Here is a 15,625-nt window from a genome sequence, read left to right on the forward strand (position 1 = left end):
TCTGAGCTGTTTCTCCCAGTTTCCACTGATTTCTTCGTTTGTTTTCCAACTATTGTGATGTGCGGGCGGTGTTTAATGTTTCTCCGGATACATGCTCTCACCACATAAATCAATTTGATATCCGACGGCTCTGCTCTTTTCCAATTTTTCCCCATTTTATCCCTTCTCCAAAAACACTCTACTTTATTGTTTTTTCTCGAGAAAATTGATTGCAAAGCTTTTTTTTGTAGAACTTGCTTCCCTCAGACGATATCTAGATTTTACATTTTTCTACAAATATTCTAGAAACACGCTGCCAAATTATTTGAAAATGACCTTTCGGCTTAAAAATAGAAAGTTCATGAGAGATGCAGACATGCCTACCACAACTAGACGTTGTTAAATGCCTGCCTCTTCATAAACACCTATCGACACTATATTATTATAATAACACACACACACACACAAGCGTTTTCCCTCTCCACAAAAAAGTATCAGCAGTGATTGGAGAAGCTTGAAGTACTCTATTAATAGTTTCTTCCTAGTTTTGGAAGGGTTTCTTCAAGAATTTGCGTATTCTGCACTAAATTAGATATTGTTGGTTCCAAAATTTGAAATGTTGCCTTTTGAACCCCCAAAATGGCCCAAAACTACCTACTTTTGTAAAGAAACGTTCTGAAAGCTTCTCAAAAAAAAAAACGAAATTTAGGTCATTTTAAGTCTAAAAAACCAAAATTTACATGATTTTTGCTCCATTTTTTTTCAAAAGTTGCATAGCTTTGTAGGCCTCAATTATAAATTTTCATTATTGAAATTCTCAGCACTTCTAGACACATTCTTCTTTCACGAACATGTCAATAACTCGCACATTGTCTTCTTGCTTAATCCGCTTACTTTTCAAGCTGATAGGCATTCTTGTTATCTGAATCCGTATCGTTTCGTTGAAATTCCACACCCTTTCTGACTACTTTTTGTACTTCTTCTTTTGCTACCTATAAAACCAGCATTTTCCAGATTACACTACGTAATGCATGTGTGCTAGACCCGGAAAATGTCATACTTCTCAACGATAACCAACGAGCTCGCCGTCGTCCTTCTGCTCATCGCTGCCGCGCTTCTCGTCGTTGTTTTCTGTTTGATTTGGATGTTAAAGTGCAGGAAGAGGTAAGGGAATTTTTGGGATTAGGAATATGATAAACACTTTAAAAAAATTGAACTGGGGAGTTTATGAAATTTTGAAAAATTCTGCATTTTTTAACCTAAATTTTTACCTAAACCTAAACTTTGAAATAATTTTCTTTAACTTTGGAAAATTGATAAAAAAAACGTCCAATTTTGCAAATTTCCGCCCCCAAAAAAAAATATCCGTAGATCAACTTCTTCCAGATCATCCCAACCACCGATCCTTCCCACGGTATCACGAATCGAGGAGCCATCGTGTACAAATGACGCCTTCGATGCCATCGAAGACACCTCGGCTCGGAAGATTGAAGAACGTCGCCGAGCACGTCAGCAGGCGCTTCAGTACTCGCCGAGAGCTGATTTGTCGCTGAGAAAGTGAGTTTTAAGTGACTATTTGAGAAAAATTATATTCTTTTCGGAAAAAAATGAATGAAATTTGAAAAAAATTCTGGGAAAACACTTTTTTCTTAGATACAGGTTTAAGCTTAAGTTAGGCTTGACATAGGCTTAGGCCGAGGTTTTAGGCTTAGGCTTAGCCTCAAGCTTAGTCTTAGGCTTATACCTAGGCTTCGGCGTAATCTGAGGCTTAGGCTTAAGAAAAGGCTTAGGCTTAGGTTTTAGGCTTAGGCTTAGCCTCAAGCTTAGTCTTAGGCTTATACCTAGGCTTAGGCGTAATCTGAGGCTTAGGCTTAAGAAAAGGCTTAGGCTTAGGTTTTAGGCTTAGGCTTAGCCTCAAGCTTAGTCTTAGGCTTATACCTAGGCTTAGGCGTAATCTGAGGCTTAGGCTTAAGAAAAGGCTTAGGCTTAGGTTTTAGGCTTAGGCTTAGCCTCAAGCTTAGTCTTAGGCTTATACCTAGGCTTAGGCGTAATCTGAGGCTTAGGCTTAGGCTTAAGAAAAGGCTTAGGCTTATGTTTAGGCTCAGGATTTGGCTTAGGCTTGGGCTTAGGCTTTGGCTTAGGCGTAGGCTTAGATTACGGTTTGGGCGTAGGCTTAGGTTACGGCTTAGGCTCAAGTTAGGCTTTACTTAGGTTTAGGCTCAGGGTTAGGCTTGGGCTTAAACTTTGGCTTATGACTAGGATTAGGCTTAGGCTTAGGGTTAGGCTTAGGCGTGGCCTTAGGCTTAGCCTTAGACTTAGGCTCAGGCTCATGCTCAGGCTCAGGCTCAGGCTCAGACTTATGCTTAGGATTAATATACCCAAAAACCAAAAAGTGGCTTTATGTTAAAAATTTTAATTTTTGCGGATTTTGATTGCTTTTTTTTCTCGGGAACTCACATTTTTGATGAAAACGATTTAAAAAAAACGTTTCTTAAGAAGATTTTTTTTTCTTGAAAAATCGATTTTTCCCCCCTAATTCCCTCAAAAATCCGCAAGTTCTTTCAGAATCGATCCAGAAATTGGAAAAGCGTTGGCCGTGGAGCAATTGATGCGTGATTCGCTCGTCTTCGACAGCCTTCCCCGTCCGCCACGTGGCAATGTGGAAATCGTGGCCGCCAAGCGAGACTATCTCTGAAATTGGCTGAAAATCGCTAAAATTCAAGAAAATTTTTCAATTTTTCCTGTTGCATTCCATATCTCTTGTACAATTTTCACTTCTGTTCTCTGAAATTTTTCGCGCCCCCCGCAACTGTTACCGGTATTTTGTTTCCCCATCACATTCCCCCGTTGTCCAAAAAATTTTATTGCCATAGGCTTTGCCCTCCCCTTTCCAACGGGTTTTTGTTGCACATTTTTTTCGGTTTTAATCAATAATAAAGATTCTAGTTTTCGAACATATCTGATTATGTTTGGAAAATTTGAAAAACTAAGAAAAATTGCAAAAAAAAATTTTCAGAACATTTTTTTTCAGAAAATTTTTTAATTTTTAATTTTTCTAGAATTTAATTATATAATTGTGTTCAGCTTGCTGAGAGCTTCAATTTAAGTATAATCACGGCCTACATTGATCAAATTTGAAAAAAGTTGGGTCTCGCCACGAAAACTAAAGTAACATTAGTTTTCGTGGCGGGATCCAATGTTGAGCGAAGTACTGTGTGGTCAACTATAAAACAAGATAAATTCGTTGAAAACTAAGTAAATTTTGAAAAATTGACCTTATTTCGAACTTTTTTGTGAAAAACATTTTTTTTTTGAAAAAATAACAAAATTATTTTTTTACAAAAAAATCTAGTTTTACCGAAGATTCATAAAAATATTCGTTTCTAGCTCACTGAGAGCTTCAATTTAAGTATAATCATGGCCTACTTTGATCAATTTTTAAAATAATTGGGTCTCGCCACGAAAACTACAGTAACCGTGGATTTTTCGTCGCGGGACCCAAATTTTTGCAAATTTAACTGAACCTGGGCATGATTATACTTTTTTTAAAGCTCTCAGTGAGCTGAAAACGAATATTCAGTCAAATAATGAAATTTCAGGAAAATATATTTCTTCTGGGAAACTGAAAAAAATAAAAATAATTTTAATATTTTTTTTGAGATTTTTTAAATTTTTTTTGAGATTTTTTTTTTTAATTTTGTATTTCTTCTATACGTATTGTTTAAAAAAAGTTAAAATGAATATTCAATAAAATGTTAAAAAAAGAAACTAATCGATTTATTAGAGCAACATCATCACCTAGTTTTGAAAGAAAAAAATACACGTAATTTTTGGGGAAAAAAAGAAATAAAATTTGAACGAAAAATCTAGAATTTGGATTCTTCCATTTCTCGGCTACTCGAAGAACTTGCAGATTTATTATCAAAATCCGAAGCTTCTGGATAATCCCGTGCTACCATATACAGGACGGCTAGGATACCAGCGGAGTAGATGAAGACTATGAAGACACCGACTAGACTGCAAAATGAATTTTTTGAAATATGGTTTTTAAATTTGAAATAAGCTCACTGAGAGCTTCAATTTAAGTATAATCATGACCTACTTCCGTAAAGTTTGAAAACATTTGGGTCCCACCACGAAAACTTCAGTAACCCAGAGGTTTTCGTGATGGGACCCATGTTTTTGCAAATTTAAGCTAGATTGGACATATTTGGACTTAAACTAAAGCTGAACGATAATTTTTTCGATAAAAAAAATGTTTTAATTTTTCAAAAAAAAAAACAATTAAAAATTTTTTTTCCAAAATTTTGCCGAATTCAATTTTATCAGTCCTGATATCGATTTTATTGAATTCGGAGTGTTTTAGCTTTTATTTCAATCATGACTATATTCGGAAAATGTTGGGACCTACCACGAAAACTACAGTAGCCGGGGAGGTTTTCGTGGTGGGACCCAACTATTCCAAAAACTGGGCATGTTTATATCCAAATTGATACTTAAAGTACACTGGATTCGATTAAATCACTAAAACATATTCTTCTAAAAAATTCAAAAATTTCGAGAGTTTTCAAAAATATTCAAACGAAAACTACAGTAGCCCGGAGGTTTTCGTAATGGGACCCAGCTTTTTTCGAATTTGATGGAACCTAGTCATGATTACACTTAAATTGAAGCTTTTGATGGTCTGAATTTGATTTATTGCATAAAAGTTTGATTTTCCATTTAGAAATCGGTTTTTTTTTCCAAAAAAAAGTTTAGTTGAAAACTTACCCAGTCATAATATAAAACAAGAGAGCATGTTTTTGAGCATATACCAAATATAAAAATGAGAAAATCGATAGTGTAATAGTGACAGACAAAACTTGCCGAGTGTTCAAAGGGACAGGCCGGCTAGCTGCTGGAACTGAAAAAGCTGAAATTTTCAACAACAAAAAAAAGTTGTTTTGTTGCAATATTTTTTTAAACTGTCATGATTAATGAATTCTGCAAAAAATTCAAATCCAGCTTGTTGAGAGCTTCAATTTAAGTATAATCATGACCTACTTCTGGTCCCACCACGAAAACTACAGTAACCCGAAAGGTTTTCGTGGCGGGACCCAACTTACTTGAAACTAGAGCAATGTGGGAATTTGATCATACTTAAAAAAAAAAAACTAACAAATGTATTTTGTATAGTTATAGGTTCAAGATTTGGAAAAATGGAAAAAATCAGGATTTTTAAAAATTTGAAATTTTTTTTTTGAAAGGTCAAAAAATATTCTAATTTTGATAAATTCTTGACTTTCACTAACTTATTCAAATCGGATATAACAAGAGCTTTGAAAAAAGTTTAATCATGACAAGGTTCTTTGAGTCCCACCACGAAAACTACAGTACCCCATGGGGCTTTCATGGCGGGACCCAACTTTTTTTCAGAATGAACCAAAGTGGGTCGTTATTATACTTATTTTGAAGCTCTCAGTGAGCAGAATTCAATGAGAACTATAAAAAATTTCAAAAGCCTAAAAATCTCAAAAATTTAGAAAACTCTCACCATGCGCCTCCATCGAGTATATTTTTGCAGACGAAGACATATTTCTTCCCAAAAGAAAAAAAACTCGTAAAATCTGCTGGTTTAGGTGAACATTCCTGTAAAATTGGTGAATAGGGAAAAGATGAAGGGCATTCTGGATGGCATCCGATAAAAAGTGAGAGATAGAGAGATGCAGAGAAAACAGGGAACCGGATTACGTATTGTCTGCGTCTCCACTGCCGCAGTGTATTCTCGCACCTCGTCTGAACCATTCTAACTGCTGCTTGTATAGCCATATAACAAGCCGATTTGCGACATTTCCGATGTCGCAAATTTTTGGGAAAAAGAGAGGGTGCTAACATTGATGGGATGGTTTTAGAGGTGATTTCGGAAGGTTTCTGGTTAAATTTTTCTCTTAATTGAGTTTTAATTGAAAAATAATGTTTTTATCAGATTCACCGTGTTTTCAGCTTCAATTTAAGTATAATCATGACCTGCTTTGCTTGAGTTTGAAAAAATTGGGTCCCACCACAAGAACTACAGTAACCCTGGGTTTTCGTGGCGGGACCCGAATTTTTCAGACTGAACGGAAATGGGTCATGATTATACTTAAATTGAAGTTTTCAGCGAGCTGAACACAAATATTTTTATAAATTTTTTATCTTCGGTAAAACTAAAAGTTTTCTGAAAAATAATAATTTTATTATTTTTTCAAAAAAAAAACTGTTTTCCACAAAAATTCTAAAGAATGTTTTTTTTCTAAATTTACTTACAATTAGTTTCATATACATTTGTATAAGTTCTGATTCTTTTTTGAAACCGGATTTTTGGAATTTAAAAAAAAAAATGTGTTTTGTCCAAAATTAAAATTTGGAAAAATTTAGATTGCATTAGTTTTTTAAAATTCTTTTTTCTTATCATTGAACATATCGTGCTTTTAGCTTCAATTAAAATATAATAATGACCTATTTCCATTCACTTAAAAATTTTTGGGTCTCGCCAGGAAAACTACAGTAACCCAGGTTTTCGTGGTGGGTCCCAACTTTTTCCTAACTGGAGTAAAGTAGGTCATGATTATATTTAAATCAAAGGTCTTGGTGAATTTATACACGTTTTAAAGTTAAAACTTCAGAATAATTTTTAAAAAACAGAATTTTTGGAATTAAAAAAAAACTTTTTAAAATTTTGTTCCAAACTCCTTTTCCGCAAAATCGATCTTATGAATGTTAAAATTATTTTAGTGGTATTTTGCGTGTTTTCAGCTTTAAAATGATTATAATCATGACTAGGTTTGAAGAAAGTTGGGTCCCGCCACGAAAACCTCTGGGTTACTGTAGTTTTCGTGGTGGGACCCAACAATAAGCAAAATGGGTCATGACTATGCTTAAATGAAAGCTCTCAAAAAGAACAGAAAGAAAAATGCAAGTAAAATGTTGATAAATAAAGTTTGTTGAAGAAAAAAATTTTAAAAAATTTCGCTGAGCATTTTTTTCAAAATTCAAAAAGAAGGAATTTTTCAGGGATCTGTAATTGAAATTTATGACTAGATTTTATAAAAAATCTCTGCAACATAATGCCTAAAAACTGACAAAGTGTGGAAAAAATTGGCAAACGTCGTCTGTGAAAGTGATACTAAAACTAAAATCAGTCAGTAGCACCTAGAAAAGCTAAAAGAATGCATATAATAGCTTCAACAATTGCCCATAGATATTTTTATTGTTCAAGAACAAGTTCTCGAGACTTCTTCTCTTATGGCATTGTATTACGCATACGGGTGGTTGGTGGTGAGGCGAGGCGCAAACCGTTCCACTTCTTTGTTTCGGAGAGAAGAATTGGGATTATTATTATTACTATGGGTTAATACTGTGAGGTTTGTAATTAGTATAATAAGTTTAAAAGACTAATAAATTTAGTTTTTTTGTTACTTAACAATGTTGTAGCAAAACATATGAGCTGTAAAATTTTGGTGTGTTTGCTTCTATCGATGCACCATGTATTAAACTTTCAAAAAAGCTCCTAATGTAAGACGTTACAATTTTTTAGTATAAATTATATAAATTTTACATACGACATTGCAGAGATTCTTTTTCAACATTTTCATTTTTTTTAGAAAATGCTAAAAAAAATTCTTAATTTTTCGAAAAAAATTTTTTTTTTTACTTTGAAAAAATTTTGCCGCCAAAATGTTTTTTTTCCACATTTTATTCGAATTTTTCATGCTGAGAGCTTAAATTTAAGTATAACCCCCATTTTGCTTTTTTTTGAAAAAGACTGGGTCCCACCACGAAAACCTGGGATTACTGTAGTTTTCGTAGCGGGACCCAACATTTTTCAAACCTAGTCATGATTATATGAATTTTGAAGCTGAATACATGCTGAATGCCATGACAATAATTGAAACATTAATAAAATTGGTTTTGTAGAGAATAGAGAATGGTTCCAAAAAAAATTTTTGATAAATTGCAAAAATTCATGTTTGTTTAAACCTCTGGTTTACTGTAGTTTTCGTGAAAAATATTTTTTATAAATCTTTAAAATAGCAGTTTTTTTTCAGAAAAAATTGAAAAAACTATTTGTACAAAACTACAAACTACAAAGTTTCCAGAAATAAAAAAAACGTTTAAAAACGTTAAACGCATACTGAGAATTATTGGAATTTTCCAAAATTTTGCAACAAAAAATCGAGGATATGAACAAAGATTGGGAGTGATATCCACCACCTATTTTCCCGAAAAAAACCGGCTTTCTCTTTTGAGGAATCTCCCCCAATTGAAATGACGCTAATAGAAGAGACAATGTGTAATTCTCGGAAAATTGAGGAAAAGTGGTGAAGTCAAATGTTTCAAAAGAAAGGCTTTTAAGTGGAAAACGGTTCAAACTTTAGACATTCGCAAAAAAAAAATATGGAAATTTTTGGTCTGAGTGTTTTTGGTTCAAAGTTTCTCCAAATTGTTAATCAAGTTATTAAACCAAAAAGGTAGACTTTATCCTATTTGTATTTACTAAAATATAAATTACCATAAATTGTTTTTTAAAAAACTATTGTTAAATTAGATCTAGAATCAGCATGCCAAAAAACCTAACTTTTCAGGTATTTGACATTAAAATTGGAAAAAAAATTAGCTAAAATTAAGGGATCATGAATTTTTGAAAAAATGTTGACTGCGGGTTTTTTTTAATTTAGGTTTTTTTGACATGTTAATTCCAAATTTAAAATAGTTTTTTTTTTCTGAAAAGATTCAGTTTTTCAATAATTAAAGTTTCAGTACCGTAATCCAGGAAATGTATTAAATGACTCCTAATGTTCCCCTTATTCCGAGATATGTATACCAAAAAATAAAATAAAAATTTCCTTGATTTTATATTTGAGCTTGAAATCACGAGTTTTATTTGTGCGCTCTTGTGAAAGTTCTCATTGGAGCGTGCTTGTTTTGTGTCGATTTACGGGAGCAAATAAGATTCTATATTGACGCAGAAAACATGGAGAGCTCCCGTAAATCAGCACGAAGCAAGCGTGCTCTAATGAGAATTTTTTTGGGCTTATTAAATATAAAATCAGGAAAATTTTTTTGAATTTTTTCACATCGATATTCGGAATCATGGGCAATGTTGGAGTCATTTAAAAATCTTTCCCAGATTCTGGTACTCCACCTTTAATAAATTGTGTGAGTCCTATAACAACCGCAGAAGAGAAATCGTTAAAAGGGTAAAATCACGTAAATCACTTAAAAGTAGTCAATTCAAAATAAAAAGCGACTGTACTCAAACAAGCTTGTATATATAGAAAACGGAAAAGCATCGCTTCGGAACTATGTATGTGTGACGGTGTGGGGGCTTGGAATGACCGCAACCGATAATCGCCTACTTTTTTTTCCCGTCCATCTTTCCGATAAATCACTCTCTCTTCCTTTCTCTCTGTCATTTGTAAAACGGATATTGTTGGTAGGAAAACACTTTGCTACATGTGTTTGGGTCAATGCTACCTGGGAAGCTTGTGTACAGACTTGGAGATTTGAAAATGTTATGACCTTTTTTTTTAGAAAAAATAGATAGCGAAAAAAAGGTTCTTCTCAGGCTGTTTGCGACAGTGAATGCAAAATTGATTTTAAAAAACCTGAATACTTATAGTTAGACCTTCTTAAAATTTAATCTTCCCGTCGAAAATACCATTTTCGAGAGTTCCAGAAAATTTCACAAGAACTTCAATTTTGAAACCAACCAACCAACCAACCATATGTATAGAAATAGTGTCTAGTCTTACACCTCATAGAGCACACAGCATTTCGATTTTTTGAAGAAACCAAAGAACCGAAATTTTGGGTTTTTCTAGAGCGTAGGTTTAGGGATAGGCTTACGCTTAGGCGGAAAAAAAGGAAAAACGACAAAAAATCAGGAAGGTGTACCCTAGAACTTGAATTCAGAAAATGTTTGGCCACTGCTGAAAAATTTCAAAGTGGATAACCGGACATGGGGATTTTTTCAAAATATATTCAAAATAGGTTGCCATCAAGTTGTCGAAAAAGCACGATAAGGATCTTGATGACGTCACACTTTTCTGGACAAATAAATCCCGCGTTTTTTGTAGATCATACCGTTATGGGACAGTCTCGTTTTCTCCGAATCTCTTTTTTTTGTACCGTAGTTATATTTGATCATGAAGTCTACCGAAAAGTATATTTTTTAATATTTTGTACTGCTCACTTACTACAATACAACTAGAGCTTCCGTTGAAACGCCTGCCTGCCTGCCTGACCTAAAGACGACATCCGCCTGCCTCTCACTTCAATACACGCCTTATGCCAAAACACATGCGATTTTTTTAATTTCTTAATTTGATTTTCAACAAATTGATAGAAATGCGAAAAATTTGAAAATTGAAAATTCATATCAAAATGCAGAAGATTTTTAGGCAGGCGTCAGGCCGTGAAATCGCGCCTATCTATCATGGAAACCCTAAATATGTACACCGCCTTAAAAATGACAAGAACTGAGAAAATACGACAAAAAATATTGCTCACACTAATAAATCTGGTTAAGTGGCCATGACGAAGATCAACTCCGAAGATTGCTCAGCGTTCGAAAACTCCTCAGAAAATGAAGGAGGGAACACTTATCGCAAGACGGGATTACTATTTAACCGGGTTTCCAAGTGTAGTAGAACATCAGTTCAACATGTCCGATGAAGTATATATGAGTAAGTGTTTTTATTTTATTCGTCGTGCTCTTTTGTTTCTCTAATTACATACGTACCAGGGCAAATTTCAAAATTTCAAAATTTGCCGCACACACTGATCCTGATCTTTTTTAGACTGTTATCCAGAGCTTGAAAGCCGTCCTGTAGAGTTTGAAAACCAATATCCAAAGCTTGAAAATGTTTCTGGGCTTGAAGACGACCATCCAAAGCGTGAAGACCCCCGGCCAGAGCTTGAAGACCATCATCTAGAGCTTAAAGAAACGTTTAATCTTGAAGACCAATATCCAGATCTTAAAGAAGTTTTAAAGTTCAACGACCGCCATCCGAAGCTTGAAGAACATTGTACAGAGCTTGAAGCCCTAGAGCTTGAATGCCATTATCCAGAGCTTAAAGACGTAGAGCTTGAAGACCCCGTCCTAAACCGTTTCGGAGCATTCGAAGGTTCCAACACTCCCATCAAACTTTCTCCTCAGCTATCCCAGAGTAACTACGTGGAATTCACGTATGACGTCGTCACGGACACTTATTCTCAACATCCGAAGCACGGATTTTTGGCTCAAGCTTTCAAAGTGAAAAATGTGCAGCGAGTTGAAAAGCACGAGATGGGCGGATATTTTTTCGGATATTTTCTAATAATGAATTTATCAATAAGTATTGATGTAGTTATTCAGGAAGAAATGTATCCGAACAAAAGAGTAACTATTAAGCAACATTTTAATATGATAAAACCTAGAAAAATTCTACAAGTTTTCTGTATAAACGATATGCAAGTCCATTATCCGATATCCGATGTTGCTCGGCTAATAAGTTTTAAGGTCTCGGTAAGGAAAACTTGTAGAATTTTTCTAGGTTTTATCATATTAAAATGTTGCTTAATAGTTACTCTTTGGTTCGGATATATTTCTTCCAGAAACGAAACTTCCAAAACTTGCACGAATGGAACAATTGGATGACGGCCTATTTGAGTATGGAACGAGGAGATATAGATGGAAATGTAAGTGTGACATTTTTTAAAACAACTTTTGAAAAATTCAAATAATTTCTAGATCTCATGGTATTTCGATCTTAGATCACTGGAAAAATCGATCGAAAAAATGGAAATTCGTTTTGCGGGATTTAAACAATTCGAAAGGGCAAAGGTCGAGATGACGGCCCGATTTGGAGACGTGAGCCAATATCGATTTTTTGAATTTAAAATTGTTTCCCTTTTTCAGATTGGCATTAAATTTCCGACCAATGGCTCGCTAACATTGACAGAGCCAAAAAATACTGGACTACTGAAGATTCAGGCAACACTTTTCGGAGACGAACGCTTGCTTGCGTTCCAGCAAGCTCAGATTTTCGGAACAACGTTTACAAGAGGAAGACAGCGACGAGACGAAAGCTTTTCAGTCAAAATTTGGCTTAACGATTGAACTTTTCGAATTTCGATTTTTCTGTAAACATTCAATAAAATTTTTTTTAAAGAATATTTTTGTTTGATCCATTTGTCTGTCTGTTTTTGTGACATCACACCCAAAATCAGTGAGAATTCCGGTTACCTTTCGTGATGAGACCCTAAGAGGAAATCCAAATTTTCTGAGAAAAACATTTGGTGGGAATTCAAATTTTCCAAGAAAAAGTTTGGCGGGATATTAAAATTTTTTGAGAAAATATTTCGGCGGGAGTTTTTTTTTTGAGAAAAAAATGTTGGCGGCAAATTCAAATTTTCTGAGAAAAATATTTTGGCGGAAAATTTAAATTTTCCTAGAGAAAGTTTGGCGCTTGGCAATTTGCAAAAAAATTTGGCAATTTTCCAAGAAAAAGTTTGGCGTTCTGAGAAAATATTTTGGCGGGAATTCAAATTTTTTGAGAAAATATTTTGGCGGGAGTTTTGCATTTTCGGAGAAAAAATTTGGCGGGAATTCAAATTTTCCAATAAAAATTTTGGCGCGATATTCAAATTTTCTGAGAATAAAAATTGAAATTTGAAGCATAAAGCAAATTGTTTCAAATAATGTATTCCAGTAAAACCGACAACAGTGTGGCCTAGAAAAATCCAAGGAGATTTGTAGGCCACTAATTTTTAACAAAACGCCGAAGAAGTCATTTTTTGGAATTTTTTGAAAAAAAAAAACCAAAAATGCTTTTTGAATTTTTTGTATTTTTTTTCCGGAAAAAAACCAACAAAAAAAGAGAGCCCCGTTAAATTCGCAGTCAACAGAAAAAGTAACAAATTGTATTTTTTCTTCGGAATTTCTAAACTAAACCCGAATATTAACAAAATTCAGAAAAAAAAAGCTCCAAAGACTTCTTTGGCAGAGTTTTTGAAATTGGTGGCCTAGAAATCTCCTACGACTTTTCTAGGCCACAACCAAGTATTTGAACATTTGAATTCTCGCCAAATTTTCTGTACGTTAAAAAACCCGATACTGATGTTTGCCAGGAAGTTCTCTTATCATTAAACCATTATTTTTTATCATTAAACCGCAATTTTTAAGTCGAAACAAAAACTAAAACTATTAGTTCAAATCGTATTACCCCAAAGAATGTCGAAATCCGATTACTCACCTCCTACACTCTATTATTCATTTCCATCCAGAACATTTTATTACAACCCAGAACAAAAAAAAAACATTTTTGACCTACTCAACTGACTCATTCTGCCTTCTGCTTTAGTTATCTCTTTCGCTTATCTCATTTCTTTCAAAACGATGAGTAACAACTTTTTGAACTTTCTTGAGAGAGAATTAGACGGCGAAATGGAAAATCATAAGACAAGAGCTTTATATAAATAATCGGCAGTTCGTGTGAAATGGAGCAACAGTCTATTTGCCGAGTTTCTTCGAAATGGTCGATACCAAGCATATCAGTGAGTTTTTTTTTTGTTCAAAAATTGGGATATTTTAATAAAAATTTTGATATTCAGTCTGAAAACTGACTTTACGAGTAAGATTGCGTAAGACTCTATAAGACTCTGGCGAATTGCCGGAATTAAAATTTCCGGCAAATCGTCAAATTGCCGGTATCAAGCTTTTCCGGCAAATCGGCAATTAAAAAAAACAGGTACAAAGTTAACCAGGAACGTGAATTTTCAATTTTTTTTATCAAAAAATTTTCAGAAGAAGCATTCGAAGATCACTCGAACACGAAAAAAGGAAAGTTGAGTCGATCGGAGGCCAAAAAAGCTATAGAGGAGTTGGACGATGCTGAGGATTTCAGCGATCGGTGGAGAAAATACTCGATCGGCGGATTTGTGGACTATCCAGGTGAGCTAGCTGGGTATTTTAAAAGCTTCCTGAGCCGTCTAGCTGAAGATTGAATGGCTCCGCAAGCTATATGAACTCTATAAACCATTTTCCAGCCTTCGTAAAAATGGTCAAGTCAACGATGAACGCCGATGCTCCTCTCAAATCCTACTCGGGGCATCACAGCGAGACACATAAGAGCGAGTCAAAAAAGAAGAAGGACAAGAAAACGTTCGAAGAGGAGGATGACGTGGAGAATGTGAAGCGGAAGCCGGCGGAAAGCTCGGATGACGAAGTGGTGGTGGTGGTGGTGAAGAAGGATCAGAAGGGGAAGAGGGGGAAGAAGTCCAAGAAGCCTAAGAAGAAGCAGGAGTCGTCGGATGACTCTTCGGATAATTCGGATTCCTCCGAGTCTTCTGACGATGACAAGAAAAGCAAAAAGAAGAAGAAGAAGTCGAAGAAGGATTCCTCCGACTCCTCGGATTCTTCAGATTCCTCCGACTCGTCCGACGACGGTAAGAAGAAGAAAAAGAAAAAGTCAAAGAAAGATTCCTCTGATGATTCCTCGGACTCCTCTGATTCATCGGATTCTTCCGACTCCTCCGACGATGACAAGAAGAAAAAGAAGAAGAGCAAAAAGTCCAAAAATAAGGGATCTTCTTCTGATTCCTCGGATTCATCCGACGACTCCTCCGACGACGAAAAACCGAAAAAGAAGAAGAAAAAGTCGAAAAAGCCAAAGAAGGCCCCGAAATCCGACGAAGAGGTTACCATTAAGATCATTAAGAAGCCCAAGAAGAAGCCCGAGGATCTGGAGCGTCGTCGTCATCGCGTCAAGAAGACCGAGGAGCACGAGGAGGAGAAGGACAAGGAGGAGCATCACGAGTCGAACGACGAGAACATGGAGTTTGATACAAGGGCTCGGGGAGCTCCAAGTTCACCAAAATTGACAAGAAGAGCCAAAAGATCGGAGAGCTCCGATGATGAGGTGGAGCTGCAGAAGACTCCGGAAATCGACGATAACAAGCCTTCCAGGAAAGATGGAGATCACGACAGTGACATGGAGGAATCTGAAAAATCCAAGAAATCATCAAAGAAGGATCACAATCACCACCACCACCACTGCTGCTGCGGGGCTCAGAATGAGCATGAGCACACGCATCACGAGGAGTTCTCAAAGACGGATAAAGTGGTGAATAAGTATCATGACTGTGCAAAGTGCCAGTATAAATGTCCGATTTGTACGTAATTTATTGAAATTCTAATAAATATTTGGATTATTTAATGATTTATGTTCCATTTTGTGAGAATCTTGGGATATCCGAACTTCGAGAGACGTCGAAAACCATAAGCTTAAGCTTTGGCTTAGGATTTTCCGGTTTTTTTGATTTTTGAGAGGGTTCCGGTTTGCCGATCAAAGCGAATTTTTACGGAGAGACGAATAGGCCACCAAGAAGCTTAAGTCTGAAGTTTCAGATTGATTCGATAAAAACTCGCCGAGTTATGGAGCTTAAGGTGTTTTCAAAATGGCTCTGAACACTTTTTTAAAATTTGCTTGTTTGCCAATTTGTTATTTTTCTCTCTAAGCTCACGATTAGGCTTAGGCTTATGCTCAGACTTAAACGTAGGCTTGGACTTTGGCTGTCACCTAGCCGTAGGCTAAGACTTAGGCTTGGGCTTAGGTTTAGGCTTAGGCTTAGGATTAGGTTTTGG

At 35.3% G+C, this 15,625-nt stretch overlaps 4 protein-coding genes across 4 annotated transcripts; 3 read left to right on the top strand and 1 right to left on the bottom strand.

Annotated features, from left to right (window-relative positions):
• The first annotated feature begins 993 nt into the window (after positions 1–993).
• Positions 994–2,931, top strand: W09G12.9 (uncharacterized protein). Its single transcript, NM_067654.4, has 3 exons — positions 994–1,143; positions 1,366–1,536; positions 2,545–2,931. Exons 1-3 carry the CDS (start codon positions 1,031–1,033, stop codon positions 2,672–2,674), a joined length of 414 nt encoding a protein of 137 aa, NP_500055.1. The 5' UTR covers positions 994–1,030; the 3' UTR covers positions 2,675–2,931.
• Positions 2,932–3,741: 810 nt separating this feature from the next.
• W09G12.10 (uncharacterized protein) lies at positions 3,742–5,691 on the bottom strand. Its single transcript, NM_001038348.7, has 3 exons — positions 5,513–5,691; positions 4,750–4,882; positions 3,742–3,996 (listed from the first exon to the last, which is right to left on the bottom strand). The coding sequence occupies exons 1-3, from the start codon at positions 5,550–5,552 to the stop codon at positions 3,846–3,848; spliced, it is 324 nt and encodes a 107-aa protein (NP_001033437.1). The 5' UTR covers positions 5,553–5,691; the 3' UTR covers positions 3,742–3,845.
• Positions 5,692–10,585: 4,894 nt separating this feature from the next.
• W09G12.8 (PAW domain-containing protein) lies at positions 10,586–12,072 on the top strand (the record flags this gene model as incomplete). The annotated part of the gene is made up of 5 exons (NM_067655.4): positions 10,586–10,685; positions 10,800–11,336; positions 11,596–11,679; positions 11,732–11,851; positions 11,900–12,072. The coding sequence occupies 4 exons, from the start codon at positions 10,586–10,588 to the stop codon at positions 11,752–11,754; spliced, it is 744 nt and encodes a 247-aa protein (NP_500056.2). The 3' UTR covers positions 11,755–11,851; positions 11,900–12,072.
• A 1,411-nt stretch (positions 12,073–13,483) lies between these two features.
• W09G12.7 (EF-hand domain-containing protein) lies at positions 13,484–15,197 on the top strand. The gene is made up of 3 exons (NM_067656.3): positions 13,484–13,536; positions 13,787–13,933; positions 14,029–15,197. The coding sequence occupies exons 1-3, from the start codon at positions 13,515–13,517 to the stop codon at positions 15,159–15,161; spliced, it is 1,302 nt and encodes a 433-aa protein (NP_500057.2). The 5' UTR covers positions 13,484–13,514; the 3' UTR covers positions 15,162–15,197.
• Positions 15,198–15,625: the final 428 nt, after the last annotated feature.

Source organism: Caenorhabditis elegans, chromosome IV, assembly GCF_000002985.6.
Source record: "Caenorhabditis elegans chromosome IV".
Classification (NCBI taxonomy): Eukaryota; Metazoa; Nematoda; class Chromadorea; order Rhabditida; family Rhabditidae; genus Caenorhabditis; species Caenorhabditis elegans.